The 21,496-nt window shown below is 39.5% G+C and overlaps 2 protein-coding genes across 4 annotated transcripts; both read left to right on the top strand.

Annotated features, from left to right (window-relative positions):
* The first annotated feature begins 8,754 nt into the window (after nt 1-8,754).
* On the top strand, nt 8,755-13,678 carry LOC103437157 (plant UBX domain-containing protein 8). Of its 3 annotated transcripts, none has more exons than XM_008375612.4 (11): nt 8,755-8,954; nt 9,960-10,030; nt 10,136-10,724; nt 10,823-10,903; nt 10,977-11,092; nt 11,169-11,376; nt 11,493-11,681; nt 11,753-11,884; nt 12,944-13,087; nt 13,172-13,228; nt 13,398-13,678. In XM_008375612.4, exons 1-11 carry the CDS (start codon nt 8,871-8,873, stop codon nt 13,503-13,505), a joined length of 1,779 nt encoding a protein of 592 aa, XP_008373834.3. In that variant the 5' UTR covers nt 8,755-8,870; the 3' UTR covers nt 13,506-13,678. The 3 variants fall into 3 exon arrangements, with proteins under 3 accessions (XP_008373834.3, XP_008373835.3, XP_017188481.3); XM_008375613.4 differs by having other exon boundaries at nt 13,327-13,678; XM_017332992.3 differs by having other exon boundaries at nt 8,756-8,954; nt 9,932-10,030.
* Nucleotides 13,679-16,516: 2,838 nt separating this feature from the next.
* On the top strand, nt 16,517-19,881 carry LOC103409544 (scarecrow-like protein 28). The gene has a single exon (XM_008348366.4). It carries the CDS (start codon nt 17,423-17,425, stop codon nt 19,472-19,474), a length of 2,052 nt encoding a protein of 683 aa, XP_008346588.2. The 5' UTR covers nt 16,517-17,422; the 3' UTR covers nt 19,475-19,881.
* The last annotated feature ends 1,615 nt before the right edge of the window (nt 19,882-21,496 follow it).

Genomic DNA, 21,496 nt, shown 5'->3' with positions numbered 1-21,496 from the left:
CCTCTAATCAGAGTTTCACAAATAATAGCCTTTTATAAAGGAGTTGGAACACATCCACATGCCAGTATATCAACTTCTAAACGGAATTACCTTTTGTGGGATTTACTGTCAACAATCTCATTCAATATTGGCTTCGGCCTTTAATATTTACAACAACAAAAAATTAACAAACTACATTGTGGCATCGACCTTAACTATAATACCACGAGATCGCCCTTTGTGGATTTTACCAGAAATAACTTCTTTTAATAATGGCATCGGCCTTCATATTTTCAACAATAGAAAATTAACATCTATGTAGGATTACCCTTCGTTGGATTTACCTACTCATAACACGAGATTACCCTTCGTGGGATTTACCATAAAAAACTTCTTAAAATTTCATTGCTTTAAGAAGCTTACAACCAGAGTTATAGTAGATATGTGACGACCCGTCCTGAATTTATATTTGTTTTATCCCCGATAGTGTGGAAATTACCATTTTACCCTTGAGCTTTGGGTTATAATTGTATAAATGGATTAAGAAAATGGGAAAAGGGGCTTAAATAATGGACCAATTTTATTATGTCCTACTTTGTTGGACCCAATAGAAATTTAGGGTTAGTTGGGAGGAATTTTTAGTCTTTAAGGGATAGCCCAATTAGAGCTTAGAGATTTTTAAATGGTGCTCAATCCGAATCACCACACACTCACACTCACACGTGCAACCCTCTTTCTCTCGATTTTTTGTGTGTCTGTACAAACCGTACGGTCATCTCCTCATCTAGCTTCAGCACTCACGGATCGAGGTAGATTAGGTGGTTTTTGGACTCCTTGCAAGCTCAAGAGTCGAGCCATACCCTTAGTTGGACGTGAAGACCTGTAAAAATCAAGTTACCCGAGATCCGGCAAGGGGTGCAAATTGCTCCGTGGTGATCGCGAGTGTTTCGTGGAGTTTTGAAGTTCTAGGAGGTCTTAAAACCACTTCACGAAGCTTATAAAGGAATTTTGGACGTCGGGACACTCGAGTTTGTCGAGTTGCAGGGTTGGGCGAGCTATTGAGATTTTTCCGACCAAATTTCGTTGGTTTTAGGACTCCAAAGTGGTAAGATCATGTTCTCCTTGTTGAGAGCTTCATTTTGGTACAAATTTCATGAAATTTGGTGTTGAAATGAGTGAGATATTAAGGTTTGAAGTTTTTCCAAAAACCGGCGAGTGCAGCGGTGACCGGCGCCAAACTCCGGCGAACCAAGGAAGGAGAAAGGGAATATTTCATCAACTTTGACGGAATATGCTAACGGAGTCAGGTAAATTAAATGGTATATTCCATTATTTAACGGAATATTCCCTAACGCCAATAGGGAATCCGTTAGTGTGCCAGGCACGTGCCTGCGAGTGAGCGGCATGTGGGAACTTAGATTTTTTTTCTAAAAATATCAGGATATTCGTGGGGTTGAGTAGGTCACGATGGTATATTCAAATACCCCAATTGAGCAACGTATGAGAGGTTATTTCCTAGTTTTGTTTATGTGCTTAAAATAACGTTAAAATAGTTGTTTCACATATAGGTGAGATGTTTCTTGAGGACGAGCGCAGTCAGGCGAGGCTCGGGGGTTACGACCTTACCACATACCAGTGAGTGGGCTTTTGGTTTTCAATATATATATATATATATACACTTTACGTTTTTCCCAGAAAAGTTGATTTAAATGATTTTATGATTTAAATGCCATGTTGAATACTTTATATCTTAGAATATGCTTCTAGTAGTTATGTATAATATTGTTGATGCTACGGACGCACATGTAAGTTCCAGGTGAGGATAGGTATTAATAATTATGAGTTGCATTATGATGGTTATACATAGATGCATTTAGAGCTCATAAACCTGCACCCCGGTGTTAGTGCTCCCGCTCGTGGCCAGGCACAGTCATTCACGTGATGTTCACCTCCCACACCGCACGTTCACCTTGGATCCAAGTTTGGTGCACAGTCCTGTCATACAGACCACTATAGATGGTTCCGACTCGAAGGTGACCTACGATTATTCGCACAGTCTTCACGTGATCATAGCACTTAAGCGTATTTATTTACACCTAGTCATATCGTACAGACCACTTTAGATGGTTCCAACTAGTGTGCAGGCATATTTGATGAGTTATAGGTTCAGCCGTACAGGCCATAATAAGTGGATCCGGCTAGCATATTAATTTTCATTGATTTACTTCACCTGGTTTACTTAATTCATTATGTTGAGATATTTGGCATGGCGTACATGTGGATTTGACTATTTCAAGTGTGGTTTCAATATAGATAAGTATTGTATTTTCTGGGAAATTATACAGGTTTTACGATGAGGGGTTACTAGCTTTGATGAGTGAAATGGTTTTGAAAAGATTTATTTTTGCCCACTCACACTTTCTGTTTTGCGCCCCTCCAGGTTTTAGGTAGGTGTGCTTGTTGGTGGCTTGTGAGGAGACTACGGCAGTTCTGACAGACATTATTTAATGTAGGATCATTTCTTTGGTATTGTATAATTAGTATTTGTCCTGCTGGACTGCACTTAGGCTACCTATGCTCTGATTATGTGTGTTTACACTTAAATCTCATCACTCGCACCTATTTATTCGTCTAGTGTAAATTAGTTAGCTTGGTTTTTATTTACTCACATTTTTATATCTTTATCACTTTCGCACTGCGCACATGGCTACGTCACCCTCACGTGACGGCCAACATGCCTTGATTTAGGTCGGGATGTGTCAAGATACATGCGACAACTAAGCTTGTTAGACTTGATATTATAGGCTGTGATGGAATAAAAATACTTCCATGAACTCCTCAATATACTTCTTAAAATTTTTCCTAGACATCGTACTTCTCAATTTGGCACAAGTCAGCAGTAGTAATAGATTCAAGAAGCAATTAAGAATAAAGTAGTCTTCAAGCAGAGAAACATGAGCAATTGGATATATAGATGATATCTCCAACTAACACAAATCACTGGTAGATACATCAAGTTATCAAGAACTAGGATTTTGGTGAATTAAGAGAAAGTTGCCAAACTTGGGAGATACAGAAGCAACCACTAAAGGATCATAAAGAGAAATCACCAATTGGAGGAATTTTCCCATCTCGTTCCACTACTTCCAAATGGATTGATTCCAAAATCAATTAGACATCGTCTCTTACATTAGGTCTCTGGCAATCGATCGAGTCCATAACATCTCTGATCTCACTCTCTCACTCCATTGAAATCTTCATAGCAAAATGAAAAAGCCAACAAAAAACCCAGTTCTCTTATGCATAGTGACAAACCCATGGCAGACAATTAACGAGTGTCACAAATTTCCATAAAATTTTAGCAACTCCATCAGACACAAAGAAACCCATAATCAAAAACCAAAGATATGAGCTTTTCATTCACATAATTTGACATCTCTTGAATTTCTTCAACATGGGTCATAGATCAATTGAACCAAGAATTCATAAACGAATCATACAAAGACTCCAAATATATCACAGATGATTGAAAATAGAACGTTTCTTAAATCTCTGACTTGAGCAATCCATCAAATAGTTAATCTCGAACACATGGCATGCAAGATCGCTAAGTTCTAACACTAAATTTCATTGATGCATAAGATCGAATAGGTGATAGGCAAACTCACTAGCCAACTGTATTCAGATTACACCACAATTTTAAAAACCCATTATCTCCAACAATCTCTGCGCACAATCTAGAAGGAAAAATAACCTAGAAATTACAAAATGATGAAGAGAAAAAAAATTGAGAACGATTGCAGAAGCACTAAAGAACTTAAAGGAAGAGAAATAAACCTACAAGATGATGAAATCTAATGAAAACGGAATCACCAGAATCCATGGCGTGAGCCTAGTGGCTCTGATACCATGTTAACTACATTGAGAAAGAATCAAAGAACATTAAAGAATTGAGAAAGATTGAAGAACTAGAGAGAGAAATGAAACTTATGTATATTTGAGGGAAAATGACAACTGATTACATTTGTAAGTTGAATTACATTATATAATGAACAATAACCACAAAGTAACTAATTAACCAACTAATAACTCATTTAACCACCTAACAAACATTCTAACAACTTAGGGTGATGTGGCATTGGTTACACAATAACCAATGATCAAGAGACATCTGTCTTCAATAGGTGGAGTCCTGGTGACTCCGTTAGATAACCATACTTGTTCCACAAGACACACGATTTGATCCAAATATGGACACAATTAGATCCTTTAAGTCTTGGAGTTCTTACAATCTAGAAATTGGTGTGCGCCACAAGTAATCATAAGTCCTAAGAGGATGCAATATTTACTTCTAGATACCTTCTAGGATTTTTTCGGGTTAGAATAAAGATTATATTGTAAAAAGGTCTCTCTCCATAGTTGTTTGGACCCAAATTTACACCATCGGCCCGTACAGTCAAGGCCGTTGAATGAGTATAGCTTCACATCGTTAGATGGAAAGTGAAGACAATTTTAATAATGAATTATCTTAATATTTTCTTATGCAAAATAAATGGGGAGGAAACAAGCACAATAGTTCAAATTGATATGTGATGTTTGGCGCGTGGACGTGTGGTTTAAATCAGTTTGGCCTGGTTGCCAGATATGCATGTATGCGATAAAGATGAAATTGAAATGGTGATGTGGTCAGAATGGCTTTTGGGATTAGTCAAAGACCAACAAACTTGCTATGCACATGGATTTTCACTAGCAATGGATGATTAGGTGGCGGCTTTAATTTTGCATACGACAAATAAAGATGGGTTATATTAGGATTCTATCTTTGGCTAATAGCGTGTGGAGGTGATGATAATGATTATCCATGGTTCCATGCAATTTAGGATTCTATCATGATGCATATGATGATTTTCAGTTGGGCGATGAGTGATGAAGGGATAATTATCCTAACACAATTGTGTGGATATGATAATCAGCAAGATTAAGTGACGATTATTCTACCTGGAGTAATATTCCAAGAATCGTGTGCTGTAGCTACAACTTGAGGGTGAGGCAGTTCATTCTTATAAGTACAAAGTCGCGAACAACATTGAAAGCCCCCTCCAATTTAACACATAAACTGCCTTGCGCAAATTTTCGCTCTACGCAAAACCTCTCAACAACCTTGAGATTTTTTTATTTATTTTCTTTTTCCGCCAACACATCTTCAGTTTGGATAAACAACACTGTGACGGCAACTGGTGACATCTTCAGTTTGGATAAATAAAATTGTTGCCCTAGAATTAGCCGACCGCGGAGCACCTTCAAATAAACAGCATTGCGTCGAGGCTGATTGGTTACCTATCTAAGTCTCGATCAAGAAGGATTTTCGAGTCCTTGTTGACAGAGGTCATCTCATTAGCTTTCTCGGCGAAGTGAGGTGTTACAGATTACTGGGCTCGGCACATTGAACGTTGAGTTGGTTTATGATTGGATATTCACGAGTTAGTTTTAAAGTTCGGCATTCTGACGGTCGAACCACATTCACCATCAAGACATACAGCTATTTCAAGTACTTGTGTTCGTATAGTTTGGTGCCGGTTCGGTGTGCTTATATGCTTACGAATATAATCACTATGACGGAACCCGGCGCCAACGATTTGTGAACTTCGCAAGACTAGCAGCCTTGTCTTCAGGCTCTAGAACTCGAAGGCCGAGACATGTTCCTTCCTCAGCCGCAATCATAAGATTAAGAAGTCAGCAGCGCGCTTGACGCCTCATCCACATATTTTACTCACCAGCTGAGCTCGGCCATCGAGTTGGCACCCGTACATAACCGAATGATGTAGTTAACTTATTGATTACTCGGCCTGCGCGCCATGTAGGCTATGTAGTTTTTAGGGTCAACAACATTATAAGTACACTCGTTTAGGGTTTATCTCTGGTAACGCAATCTGAATATTTAAACTTTCTTATCCACTGCTTGAGTCTAAAACTATTCACTAACTTGACTGTCAGAGACCTTTGGCTGGTACACCCCCACGTCCTAAGCTTGCTCACAGTTGTTTACTGTTTTGTAGGTAGCCAAGTTCGAGCTCTTCCTCCACACACGATAGTGCACGAATTTGGTTCCAACAATTGATGCTTTCATTAAGTGTTTAACTCTTATTCCTCTTGGCCAAATTATTCTACCAATTGACATGTCTGAAAGCTCTGTTAACAACGATGACCTAGTTACCCTCTAAGGCGACGTAAACCAAGGATATGACGGGACCACCGTCATGGATTACATGTGGGAAGACAACATGGAAATTTGTCCATCCCTAGAAAGCATCTGGCGAAGCGCACTAGTCATAGAATCTGCAAGACTCACCAACATGAAAACGTGCATCAAGGACCTAAAAGTAGCCGTTTCTTGCTTCAAAGAATTAGCAACCTAAAGGACAGAAGTAATAGATTTGACTTCCGAAGAACTACCTTAGCGCCCTACTCTTGAGGAGCATTGTAGGAAGTCTAGAAGGCTTCAGGGTCTCTACCATGTCCCATGCATAGGAAAAGAAGCATTATCTGAAGTGAAATGCATATATGGTGAGCAAGAATATTTGGGGAACACCTGGAAATAAAGAACAACGGCTTGGAAGTAACCAAGAATAGTGGCCTCCATCAACAAACCACTAACCATAGATTCCAACATCCCCATGTTCTGCGATTGAATCTAGAAGATGTTCACTCACCTCACGATGATGCCCTCATCGTCAAAGTGCAAATCTCGGGTCCTGGTCGACAACTTACATATTGGCTACCAAAAATTTAAAACACAACTTGCAATGTTCTGTACCAAACCAAAGAACCATCATTCTCCTTTAACTCTGTTTTGTTTTTGCCATGGTATGAACAACATAAACAAAGTTTGGAATCTCAATCATTCGGAAATAAAATTTTAGAAACACAACAAACGGATTAAGAAATTCAAAGTAGTATTGAGAATATATCTATGTGTACCTTTTTTTATATAATTTATATTTATTAAAATAAAATTATTAATTCACGTGAATGTACAATACTTGATGAGACAAGTATAAATTAGGGGTGTGATATCCACACATTCCATTTTACTTCTCACACACTTTTTTAATTTTAGGCCGTCAGATCAAATGAATTGAAGAAAATCAACGGACATAAATTATCAAGGGGTGTGTGAAAAGTAAAATGGGGTGTGTGGATAGCACACCCCATAAATTATAGTATGTTTATATGATATATGAACACCAAATCTTCTCAAATAAATAGAGTTTTAGTACAATTGGATGTAGTGTTTTGTTGATGCACAAAACCGGATGGTCTTGGTACAATGTAAATCCGACCGTGAATCTGCATAAACTGTAAATGACACAAGAGTTATCGTGGTTCACCCCAAGGTTTGGGCTACGTTCACACTGATTGTATTATATTTCTCTGTTGAAGAGGGAGAGAGAGAGCTTAGAGCTTAGGGGGTGTGAGGAAGCTTTGAGAGGGGGTGAGAGGCTTAGGGTTTGTGAGGGTGAGGAGGCCCTTTTATAGAATAAGGGCTCCTCCCCTAATTACATATTTGCCCCTTCCTTTATTACATAATTACATTTAAGTCCCTCAAGTATTTATACGAGGTCTAAATACGAGGCCCTAAATATGGTATAAACATGTTTTTATCTGTTTGTTTGACAAATGATGTGATAATTATATTAAATATATGTAAATTACGATAATAAGGCTTTAAACCTAGTGTTAAGAGTAAAATACACTTCTCTAGCCAACTTCACTTGCAATATAACCCAACCAAAGCTAAGCCTTTCACAAATAGCCGTAAGAGCCATGTTCTATAAGAATCATTGAGCTAAAATTTTTTGACGTACCGTACGAGTTTGACTCAAAATTTCTGACCCACTAATTACGAGCTTTTGAGATTTCAAATTTTCTTCTCATTATCTTTTTTCTTTTCCAAAAGAAAGGAGCCTCATGCCTAGTATGCAAATTTACTATTAAACCCAAGTTGATGTGTCCTTTATAGCCTTCTTAGACAACAAGTTATCCGGGTGTGCTTGTACGATGTGTCAAGTGTCAACAAGTTATCTGGGGTGTGCTTGTACGATGTGTCAAGTGTCAACAAGTTATCCGGGGTACGCTTGTGCGATGTGTCTCTGATGCTTTTTGCGCTTGTGCGAAAAACACTTTCACCATTTAAACTTTTTGATTTTGCTATTTTTTTTTTAGTTTAAATACAATGACATATGCTAGAAACCGGACTAAGTCACACACTGAACGAGTTAGAATAATTAAGACGAATCATTCTACTTAAATCAACTTTAATAGTCGATTTCTATTATTTCTTTCTTCCATATTCTTGATGGTGGTTTGGTTACGTCTACAACCGAAATGGAACCCGAAGTCTCAACAAGAATTTAATTAATTTAACCCCATTATTTATAATTTTTTCGTAACCATTGTTTCTCACAAGGTTGAACTTAGTATCCTTAATTTACAAATAAAGCGAAATATTACTGAATCTCAATACTAAAGTTTTTGTCACTGTACTACGGTCTAGTGATATTCTTCTTTACTTGTAAGTGAAATGTATTAGGTGTGATTTTTGTCAAGGACGAATTTGAACCACATTAGTGTTAACCTATTGTGGGGCTAAGCTCACATCCTTCCCTTATTGTAGATAATATCGTTAATTCGAGAGTTTTTTTTTTTAATCCCAAACAAACTGTAGTCCAAACACGGCCTTAGCCCCCAATATATACGTGTATACACATAAACACATAATACAGCCCATAATTTCCACAAAATTCAGAAAACACTCCGGAACAAAATTCAGAAATCCTAAAAACCAGCAAACACTGAGAATCGGAGCTCCAAAAATTACTTGAAGTTCTTCCATGGCGAGGCCTAATCAGGAAGCAATCGAGACCTTCATCAACATCACGGGCGCTTCCGAAACCATCGCCGTGCAAAAGCTCGAGGTAACTCTTCAACTCCCAATTCAATTCTGAGTTTTGAATCCGAATCGCGGAATTAATTCTCGATTTCTAGGGTAATGTTGCTATTAGGGTTTTTGTTGCATTGGGTTGTGAATTTTAATTAGGAGTTTTGAGTTGGAGAGTATGTGGATTGATGTTTATTTAGAATATTTGAAATTTGGATGTGGACTATAGTTCGTTGAGATAAAGTGTGTATTAATTGGATTGCTATTTGATTGTATTATTCATCAGCGAACTACTCTTTGCTAAAGTTATTGAAAAATTCTAGTTAAATGGTGGGCTCTTGATTATGGAAATCTGAAGTAGAAACGGAGTTACTTGCGCTACTCGATTGATCACGAAAAAAAATTGAAGATTTTTGTTAGGGTTGTGAATGGACAGCGGGTAGAGGATAGATGGTTGTTTTAGCATAGTGAGATTACCATTGTACGGTTAAAGGGTTATGCTTTTAGTTTTCTCTTTGATCAGTTAAATGCTAGAAATATGGGTATTAGAGGTAGTGAACGGTTGGTTAGACGTTGGATTATTTGAAGTTAGAGGGTTTGTGAATGTACTGGTACCTGCACAACTTTTTGGGTGTTGAATAGTCGGTTCAACTGTATCTGATTACAGCCATTGATAAGTTGGTACCGTGACTATAGATGCTGAATGTATCTGGTTGTATCTATGCTGCAACTGTTTTTTTCTTGGAGTTAGATGCCTCAATACTTTGTAGTGAGAAAGACAACTTACTTCAGCTCCATCTAATACAAGTTATACAACCTTCATATGAACTATGGTTGTTTCTTACCCAATTACTATTACAAGCAAACTATTTAACTTATATTTGACTAGGTTTATGTTTTATCTCTTGGATTTTTGAGGAAGCTCTTTCCTGTTTGACTTATTAGACAACTAAGTCGAAAATGAATAAAAATATAATTTCTTTAGCATGTTGACCTATTTATTATTTCTTATAGATCTTCTGTTGTATTTGCGTGCAATTAGGAGCATGGTGGCGATCTCAATGCAGCTGTGAATGCGTACTTTACTGAAGGAGATAGAAGCACATCGGTGAAGTATGCTTTCATTTGCAGTTGCTCATTATTAAATATTTAGTATGACATATCATCAACTATTGGACGTTGCCCCCAGCTCTAACATTTATGCCTTTTCATGTCCAGTGTGCATGATACACCTGTTTCAGCTCAAGATGATTTTATGGATATCGATGATCCAGTTTCAGTTGGACCTTGGAGAGATCCTCTATCACTTCTATCTGCAACCGTTGATATGAATCCATTTTCTAGTCTTAATCCACACTTTGGTAGAACCATATTTGATAGTAGTACAGATTTTACAAACCGTACTCCATTTGTTACTCGTCCAAGAGAGGTGAGGGAGATCCCCATTGAAGTCAAAGATGGCGATCAACCATCTGGCCATTCTGGCCGTGATCCTATCATTGATGATGTCACTGGAACAGAGCAGGGATATGGCCCAGGTATCCCTGGGACTGTTATAATTGATGAGGAAGATGATGATGATATTCCAGCTGCCCCAACTGTTCAGGCTGGGCAAAGGAGTGGACCGCAAGATATGTCTTCAGGTGATGGATCTCATCACCCAAATTTTGGACTTAGTGCTCCCCGATTTGATGATGCGCAGGATTATAGCAATGATATTGAAGAAGAAATGATTGAAGCTGCAATTGAGGCTTCAAAACGCGAAGTTGAAGAAAACCAACCAAATCAACAGTTTGGTGCTTCAAGTGTATGTGCAATAGCCTACAGCTGTTGGGTTGGACCTTGTGTTCATGGTTTATATAATAAGTGATTGTCTTTGTATTGCTTCTCTTCTTGATGCCGCAGTTTGATGATAATCGGCCTCAGCAAAGGCCGCCTCAGCTAGAGGATCCTGAACTTGCACATGCAGTTTCATTGTCACTGAAGGTTTGCTTTCCATTTTTGTTTTATTTTCCTTATTGGTATCCATATTATGTCGTTTAACATGAACCGAGTGCAGACAGCAGAACAAGAGAAAACATTGCGTGGCCAGGGGGAAAATGTTGGCCCATCAGAAACTGTACCTTCTAAGGAAGCTGAGGTGGAGCTGGGAAAGTTAGCAGCATCAAATGGAAGGTATATTTCTTGTGTTGCTATTTGCTATTGAAGTGTTATAACATTATATCTGATGAGGGTGGTTTAAGTGTATTAGGTTGGAGGCAGGAAGCTCATCCATCCAAGAAGAAACTGAAGATGTGGAGGAGCAGCCTCTTGTCAGACATAGGTCCATGCGCATGTCTTCTGGCTATGTGGAGACTGCAAAAGAAGTTGGAGCTGATGAGGATAATGCACCTTCAAGTCCTGGAGAGCAGGATATGGGTAGTCATCCTAGGCACAGTGACAGCGTCTTCCCTTCTGAGGTATCTTCTTCTTTATGATATTATAACTTCTGGTGAGTGTTTGAAATTGTTGTTAATTGATCATGTTGATAAATGTTTACACCAAGTAAAACTGGACCTTGTTTTTATAATTGAAGTGGGGAGGCATTTCTTCAGAGGAGCATGACGAAGCAGTGATGCTTGAGGCTGCAATGTTTGGTGGAATTCCTGAAGGGACTGGATATTGCCTTCCCTATGCTATGCGGCCTGACAGTTCATATGTCTGGCCATCACCTCGTCCTCCTTCACCCTCTCTTACAGCGCAGCGGTTGATACGTGAACAACAGGTTTAAATACTGGAAATAATGGTTGGCCACCAAAAGTGGTGTGACTGGTTGTACTAACTTGATACGTGCAGGACGATGAATATCTTGCATCACTTCAAGCTGACAGAGAAAAAGAATTGAAGGCTATTGTGGAAGCTGAAGCTCGTCGTGAAGAAGACAGACTAAAAGAGGAAGAATTGAGGAGGAAAATCGAGGAGGAGCAGGTACTATATCTACATATGCACACATGCTTTTATTAGTTTTAGATTATTTGATGTTGGTTATGTCACTCTCTGTCTTTTTCTCTACATATATCACTCTTGCAAGGATCGTTCATTGGCTTTTTTCCTTTTAAATTATTCTAATTAGCAGTATGTTGTATGATTAATCAAACTCAGCTCTAAACAGGACCTTTTTCTCTATTCATTTAAGTCTCGAACCCGAGAGCGGTAGGTCTCGGGTTCGAGACTTGGGAGCAGCCTCTTCATAAATGGGGGTAAGGCTAGCCGACATTCACCTCTCCCAGACCCTGCGTAAAGCGGGAGCCTTGTGCACTGGGTACGACCTTTAGTGAGTTTTCTAAAAAGTGGCTCTACTCCATATGCGCATCCCATCTTGAACATTTTTTCGTATCCTATTTTTCTTTTATTTTCAATTTTTCTCAAAATTTGAAAAGTTCACCGCCCTTACTTTTTGTTATTTTCATTCTTCATTTTTAAATTGAAAAAGATAAGAAGTGGGAATTTTAAAATGAATGAGTTTTTTTTTTTAAAATTTAGGATGGGAATGAATGGAGCCACTTCTCTATAAATAGTTGTAGGTGTCGTTTTGCCAATAAAATCACAAACTTTTTGACATTTGAGATGGAAAATGACTAGTAGTTTCTACTCCAATGAATTATATAGTATCCTGTATTTTTAAGCCAGGCGGAGTTAGGAACTAAAGTTTATTATGGAGACTGAATCAAGAACTTAATGGACAATAATTAGTTTACTTTTATGTAAAAGAAGACTACGAATTTAAGCATTTTGGAAATTCTGGTTTTCATCCATGGATTTAGTGTCGGAGATTTTTTTGGTATGAGTGACACTTTCTGCTCAGACGGTATTACAATTCCCAAATGTGGTGGGCAATTAGTACTTTAATGTGAAAAATTTGCATTCACTGCGTATGTTCGTGTGTACTGACAGTGACGCTGAGACATAATTGGACAACTCATTTTTTCAGTGAGTTCTACTTTCAGAGTTGCTAATATCTTCATTCTCTATGAGCCTTCCTTGCAGGAATTGGAGAGACAATTAGCAGCAAAAGAAGCTACTCTCCCTCAAGAACCAGCATCAGATGATGAGAATGCTGTAACCCTTCTGGTGCGAATGCCAGATGGCAGCCGCCACGGCCGTCGATTTCTCAGGACCGACAAGCTGCAGGTAATTGTTGAGAATGTACATGTCTTTAACTGAATTAACTCTTTGCCCATCCTCCTTGCTAAACAAGTGTGTGACTGTTTGCAGTCTCTTTTCGACTTTATTGACGTTGGCAGAAGGGTCAAACCTGGCTCTTACAGAGTGGTGAGTAAAGTTGGAAATTTATTCAATACCCATTTAACTTTCAGTGATTCCATGTTGTCAATCTTTGGAAATTGTTATACCGATTTAATTGTTTTCAGGGAGAAAATAGAACAAAACTGCGTACGAATGCAATGAATCCTAAACATCTCGAGATGTTAATTGTAAACAGGTGAGGCCATTCCCCAGGCGTGCTTTTAGCGAAGGAGAAAGTGCATTGACGCTGAATGAACTTGGACTTACCAGCAAACAAGAAGCTTTGTTTTTGGAGTCGATATAGCAGCTGGCTCTAAAATGTAGAAAGGTAGAACCCAGTTTTATTTTATCTGCATGTATTGTTGAATGAACTCCTGGTTTTCAATTGGTTTTTGGGGGGTGTTTGGATGAAATGCTTCATACATGGATTTGAGGACATGGGCAGAATCAAATTTAAATGCAGAATAATTAAGGTCATTTTATGTTTCCATCAGTACCACTATAGTTAACTAGTTTCGGGGAATGTTTTCTATATCTGTGGTACTACATTAGATTGAACTTCAATCCTATGCGTTCAGAATTTTCAACGATGTGTTCTGATGTCGTTTTCTTATTACTACCGCTATTTTGCATGATTTTCCTTGTGTGTGTTCATCTTGTGGCTTTTAGATGTGAAACGGCTACCGCTTATAGACACGATTTCCGACCACCCATCACTCAACATCGGCATTAGGTCGCGGATCAAACACTAGTTGGCTCCTTGAACGTAGCATGTACATTTTTGGCACTTGCAAATCAAAGATGTCAATAACTAATCAAAATATACAAAAAATTTATGTTGCGTCTGAGTATCCCAAGTTTTTTAACCATTGAGTCTTTGTCTTTTGTGTGTTAGGATCAAAGATCAAACGGTTAAAATGTTGGGAGTATCGGATACTTCGGAGAATCATAAAAATTATTTTAAAATTTTTGTTTGAAAATTTTGAAAAGAAGAGTTTTTATGCACGTGTAAAATCATAATTTGACGAGGAGAAGGAATGCTTATATGCAAGATCCGGTTGGAACCTTTGGGTGTAGAGGCCGACCTATTGAGCTTTATACTGTTAAGGCTTTGTGAGGAGAGCAACTTTTACAGTATGAGACGCCATAGGGGTGTTATACTTGTGTCATCGAAGTTTCTCCCCTTAGCTCTTTTTTTTCCTCTTAAAAGAGGACTAGCTGGGGGTTTCACTACAGCAGTCCACCCTTCAAAGGGCTGAGAAGATTCACAGATGTATTTCAACCTCCTCCTGGCTACTATCGTATGATTCACTAGCGCCAAGAATCGAACCCAGGACAAACCGTGTGAAACACGGGCGTGGAATTCGAAGAAATGCTCTTTTTATTTGGTTTTGTTTTTATTTTTAACTCTGCATCCGAATACTCTAAAAAGCAGAAAGCAGAAAGTGAAAGGGGTAAACGGTAAAGAAATGGTGCTAAGAGACAGTACTTTTGGGTGTGGAGGAATATTATCATTTGTTTCCATTTCATCATCCCTCCTTCGCGGCAACTTCGTTTTGGTGATTCGTTTTTGGTGTTATCAACGATATACATTTTACAGCATCTCTACTACTTTTACAGTCTTTTTGCAGTTTCACCTTTTTCGTCTGAAATCAAGAGAGTTAGCAGAAATCATGACGTATTCGGTTGATTTCATCCAATTTGTAGCATTTGGGGATATTAGGTTTTCAATATCAATCATGTGGCATGGTAAAAGCCAAACCAAACTGCCCCTCATAGGCTTGTACCTTATCTCTCTCCCCCATCCCACCATATTAGGTTTTGGAACATTACTCCTTTTATGTAAGAGCATCTTCATAAGTCGGTAGAAGACAACGGCGGAGCAATAAAATTGTCCTTTTTTTTTCACTTTAAACAATAATTGCATTTGTTTAAGTCCACCAGTTTGGAAGGAGGAAGGCTAAGGGCAATGACGATTATTATTCACAAATATATATATTTTAATTTTTAATGGTTTCTTTGTCTTATCCTCCACATGTCATTATCGTCGAAGATTTTTGCTAAGATTCTCGACCATTCATATAGTGTCACGTGTCATTTTCCATTCGTAATACCCGATCCGATTTTTAGTAAGATTATCGACCATTCATATAGTGTCATGTGTCATTATCTAATCTTATGATCTCCTTATTTTTCTCTGTAAAAACCCTTCAAACCTTCAGATCTCTTCACACCAAGCCTCCTCCATCCTCCATACTCATCTTAATTCACAGATTTTTATAAAACAAGGTTGTAACGATGAATAATAAATTACCTTCAAATTCAGCATTCTTATGCTAGATATACAACTGCTGGACAATCTTAATTATTTTGGTTATGCATAACTTAATAATGCACTCACCCAATATGCTGTTTGCAAATGAGACAACACATGAAGTTAACTACATAATTAAGTATAAACTAGACATTCAAAAGAGAAAGCTAAAATCAATTGTATGTGGGCACATGACTGAGAGGTTTTTATTCATCGATGATACATCAAGTGACGCAGGATCAAGTGTGCCTCACGTTGGAAGTGAATTTGATCTAGAAAGAGAAGTTGGTGTTTGATGCATGTGAACCCATTGTGGGTTTAAGTCACGCACATTTATGAGTAGAAATCAATAGCACATGAATGAGCAACTGCCGATAACACTTCTCATGTTGGAAGAAACCTTGAGTTCGAATTCCCGTCTGTCGATATTCCGTCATGTGTTAATCAAAAACGAAAAAAAAGTACAGTGGAAGAAGGTACACATGGCAGAAGCTTTGATCACCACGTGTCAAAAATCTGCCTGGTCAGAGGGCCCATGAAAGAAGTTAAGGAAGTTGAAGCATACGTAATTAAGTTAAGTGGAAATTAAGCAAAATCCAAAAGGCCCCAATGATGACTCTACCCAAACGGTCGAGTGTAGTGCAGGCAAGCACAGGCACGTGCGTCCCACGTGTATATTAGCAGACTCCACTCACCCCTACCAAAAAGAAAAAATAAAAAAGATGCAGATTGTCTGCCTCCTATTACTATGCTTTTTCCATATCCTTTTACATTGTGCAATCATGGTTAAGCCATATTAATGTTTTATATTAATTTTTTATAGAAATAATAATACATGTTAACGTATTTTAACTGTGACTATAAAAATAGGAAAAGATGACGTGATCGTACAAATAAAAGGAGATGAGAAGGACATGGTAAAAGCAGAGCGGACAATCTGCCTCCAAAAAACAGAAGGACTAAACCCTATTTCCGTACACCAAACCCCTCCCCCCAACGGTTATATTTCACCGACAACCCCCAACGGTCATATACCCCATCACTCTCTGCAGTCTGATCTCAATCCACGGCCCACAAATCCCAACTCCCCCTCAAGTCTTTTCCCAACACCCTTTTCACTCCTCCCTGCCCTCCATTTTTCACACAATTTACTAAATTGAATACAAAATTCCATGATCAAGACAGTCATGGAGATTGTCTAGAGAGAGAGAGAGAGAGAGAGAGAGAGAGAGAAAGAGAGAGAAAGAGTTGCTTGTATCTTCATCTTTTTCATGCATTCAAGTTTAAAGGGTTTTTGGGTTCTGCTTCTGCTTCAGCCATGGTGGTGATCTCCATGGAGGATTCAAATGCTGGTCGGGGCCTGAAAGTTTCTCAGAGTTTGATCATCCGCCACTCTGTTTTTTTCTCCATGGTGATGCAAAATCACACCTTTTCTTCTTCCCAATGAGTTTCCTCTGAACGTTTCGGAATCCGATGATCTTGTTCTTCTTGTAGGAATTTATTAAAATTCTTTGATTCTTTTATTTGGGTTTGGGAAATTTTTTTAGCATAATCTGTTCTTTGTTGCATAAACAAAATAGATATAGGAAAAACAACACTTGTACACAAACACCATTTGATTGATTTACTCACTCATCGGATTCCTATTTGTTGATTTTTTCACACACACTCACTCACTCACTCACTCACATAGTCTATCTCTCTAGATTTTCTCTTTTAATCTCACATATTCATTCCAACGTTCATACATTTTTCGAAAACCCGAAAAGAAGAAGAGATAGCTTAGGGAGATCAAGAAAGAAATTGAAACAAAAAACATTGGGTGGGTGGATCTTTAACTGCACAGAAGTTAACCAAAGATTTACAAAAACGATATTGAAAAAAAAAAATCAGGAAGATCATAGAATATGTTGGCTGGTTGCTCTAGTTCCACATTGTTGTCACCAAGGCATAGATTGAGGAGTGAAGCAGCAGCCCAGTTACAAGCTTGCAGTTTCCAGCTACCATCGATGAGCACGCAGAGATTGGACTTACCATGCAGTTTTCCCCGCAAGGACACTTCAAGGTCACAACCCATTAGGCCTGTGGGGCTTTCAGTTGAGAAATCGATCGATTCGAAGGTGGGGAGTTGTTCCCTGAAGCAGAGCATTCGGCTGCCTCCTCTGGCTACAACCGGTCCTGTGTCGGCAACGGCGGAGTTTGTGGAGGCGGGGAAGGAGAATCGTGATCAGTTTTCGGGGGAGAAGAAGAGAGGGAAGAGGTTCGCAGAGCCGGTGGATGATGATGAGTCTTGCAGAAACAGGGCAAAGAGGAAAAGGGGTTGTGGGGATAATGGCGGTGGCGATGAAGGCGGCGGTGGTTTGAGTTTAGGCCAATTGGGTGGTGGGAATTTTTGGTTTCAGCCTGGTTTCCAACTCCCTCCGCCGACGACTCAGCTTCCGTTTTCTCTGACATGTTCAGGGGATGACGAGAGGGTTTGTTATGTTCCGGGGGATGCGATTTCGCAGCCTCTACCATTGTCAAACAGTCCTTGGTTGGACTCAATTGTGACTGAGATAACTGACTTAGGTAAGAAGGATGGAGGTGGGGAGGCTAGCCGTGGACTGGTGTGGGAAGAGTCAGCCGCGTCGAGTACTTCATCAGAGAGCCAGAGCTTGGCATTGAGTGTAAATGAGAGTGCCTCGGAACACGAAGCGGGCAACGGGACTAGGAATCCTTATGTCCCACATGGAGGAGCATGGGTTGTGGCAGAAGAGGATGATGATGATGATGAGAGTGAAGCAGAGCATATAGGGTTTGAGCTTGTTAGCTTGCTTACAGCTTGTGTGGAGGCAATTGGGTTGAAGAACATTGCAGCGATCAACCATTTTATAACTAAGTTGGGGGAGCTTGCTTCGCCGAAAGGAAGTGCTATAAGACGGCTTTCTGCTTATTACACTGAGGCATTATCTCTGAGAGTCACTAGGCTTTGGCCTCATGTGTTTCAGATCAACGCTCCTCGAGAGTTTGATCGAAGGGACGAGGACTATGGGATTGCGGTAAGGCTTCTAAACCAGTTTAGCCCAATTCCAAAGTTTGTTCATTTCACTTCAAATGAGATACTGCTGAGAGCTTTTGAAGGGAAGGACAGGGTTCACATCATAGATTTCGACATCAAGCAAGGGCTGCAGTGGCCTAGTTTGTTCCAGAGTTTGGCGTTGAGGACCAATCCTCCGAGCCATGTTAGGATCACAGGGATAGGGGAGTCGAAGCAAGAGCTCAATGAGACGAGAGATAGGCTTGCTGGATTTGCTGGGGCACTGAATCTGCCTTTCGAGTTTCACCCGGTTGTGGATAGGTTGGAGGATGTGAGGGTTTGGATGCTTCATGTCAAGGAGCATGAGAGTGTGGCTGTGAATTGTGTTTTCCAACTGCACAAAACACTTTATGACATGACAGGAGGAGCGCTGAGGGATTTCTTAGGACTCATTCGAAGTACAAACCCAACAATAGTTCTTATGGCAGAGCAAGAGGCTGAGCACAATGAGGCTAGGCTGGAGACAAGAGTTTCCAACTCATTGAAGTACTATTCTGCTATATTTGACTCGATTGGTTCTAGCCTTCCCTTGGGGAGCCAGGCCAGGATCAAAGTAGAGGAGATGTTTGCGCGAGAGATTAGGAACATCGTTGCTTGTGAAGGAAGTGATAGGTTGGAGAGGCACGAGAGCTTTGAGAAGTGGAGAAAGTGGATGGAGCAAGGAGGGTTTCGATGCGCAGGGATAACGGAGAGGGAAATGCTTCAGAGCCAGTTTCTGTTAAAGATGTATGCCAATGAGAGTTACGCCGTGAAGAAGCAAGAGCAAGACGGAGCAGCAGGGGCACTTACTCTAAGTTGGATGGATCGACCTCTTTACACAGTCTCAGCATGGACAACAGTTGATGTAGCAGGCAGCTCGTCATCATTTTCGAAACCAAGTTAAATATAGCCGCATATTTTAGTTTCTTCTTAGTACACAATAGTCACTTTTGATTCCATTGTTGCATAGAGAAAAAGGGATACACAATTCTTTGTAGGTAGGGGAAATCTGTCATTAGCATTCAATTCATTCGTTCTTTTGTTGCAGATAAATTCTCGGTCGGATAGTGTCAGAATCATTTGTTTTGTAAGAATTACAGTAGTCGTAGGTTGATATTCGATTTCAATTCTTCGCAGTTCATGTTGTTGTTAGTATTTAGAGTCAATTCAATTTCTGTTTATTCTTTGATTTTTTATGTAATGTTGAAATTCTTTATTAAATCAGTCAAGTAAAGTGAAGTCATATTATCTGTTTGGTTGATCATTTGTTCTACTTTGTATTAATGGATCATTGAAAATTCCATTGTTACATATGTATGGCTTTTTTGCTCTCTCTCTCTCTCTCTCTCTCTCTCTCTCTCTCTCTCTCTCTGTGCACTATTAGTCTGCAAATTCTATTAAGCAGCAAGTAAGCAGCACATACTTAAGAAGTGACAGTGTCACGCATACAAAGAGTGATGAGTACAAAACAAAAAGCTAGAAAGCACCTTGTGGAGCAAAAAATAATCACAATGTGACACGTAGATCTTTGGATGAAAAGGACAAGAATACCCTTGAGGCACATTAGGATTCCTACGCGCAAGCAGCGGGCAATCATCCCTTAACCAAGTCAAAAGTACCCTAAATAGGTAACAATTCAAAACGTATTTCATCCATCCTCATCAAATCCTTTCCACAAGGTAACTCCAAAATCTTTCCCTTTTTATTATACTAATTAACTAACCAATTAGACAATTATTCTATTAATTGGCTAATTAATTAGTTAATTATTCAATTATGCCCAATTAAACACAAATCAAGAACCTAGTCCACAAAGAGAGCCAATTGGCCGGTCCTCTCTCACCCAAGGAGGCTGGCCACACCCCTATAAAAGCCCTCTAATTCTCTCCAAAACCCAATTCCAATTTTCTTGCTAAATTCTCAAAATTCTAACTTTGACATCGGAGGTTCTTTGGCCAAACTCCCCCCCCCCCCGGCAAATTCATCGTGGGCAAGTGAGGTTCTTGGCCTTAAGCTAAGGTGTTATTTGTTTTGTAGGTGCAATTTTGTCCAAAATCAAGGAGGAAGAAATTTGCATTCACAAATTTGTGTTTTCATTGAGAGTTGAGTCCCACACTCGTAGAAGACTCTTGCATCCAAGGTTTTCTATTTTCTTGTTCATTTGTAGATTTTTCGTAAGTTCTTATTTTTAGAATTTTTTATTTGCAAAAATTCTTTGATAAAACATAAAAGAGAATTACAATGGCTAGAAATTTAGAAAATTCAACAAGTGAAAATTCCGATATTCAAGAGATGGGACCGCGGTGATCCACGAGGCTAAATGTGACAATAAGCGGAGTGGCACCACCACTACGAGGCTCCACCATGGCAACCACCACGGCTCAAGCCGTGCCATCCAAACTTGCATGGGCCCAAGCCCAAGTCGTGCCATTCAAGGCCCACAGCACCACAGCCACGACCCAAGCCATGTCACTCCAAGCCCAACACGAGCCCAACGCATTGCTAAGCTAAGCCCAAACCTTGTACTTGCGTGCGCCACACGCCGAACTGCCTACTCTCGTAGCCCAGCCTATTCCTGCAACCCAGCCTGCTCATGTGACTTCCCAAGCAGCCCAAGTCGGCCTAAGACTATCTCAACCATCCAGACTTACCATCGAGCTAGGGGCATTCTCCTGGGGGCATTTTCACCACATTTTTCCGTGGATTTGACATTTCCCAACTCAAATCTCGTGCCCGGAGTCTACCATCCTTCTATCGCTCAAGGAGGCACATTCCTTCCAAGCTATTCCAACTCGAATGGTGAACAACACTTGTCCTAACAAGTCATAACGTTGACGAGCGCCATTGCACAACAGATGACCTTGGTGAATCAGCTCTTGCAATGCAACCCAAATGAGGTGTCCCAAAGTAGGACAAGGGCAGACGA

Source organism: Malus domestica, chromosome 06 (assembly GCF_042453785.1).
Source record: "Malus domestica chromosome 06, GDT2T_hap1".
NCBI lineage: Eukaryota > Viridiplantae > Streptophyta > Magnoliopsida > Rosales > Rosaceae > Malus > Malus domestica.
Note: the sequence above shows the minus strand (reverse complement) of the source record. Positions and strands in the feature narration are given on the sequence as shown.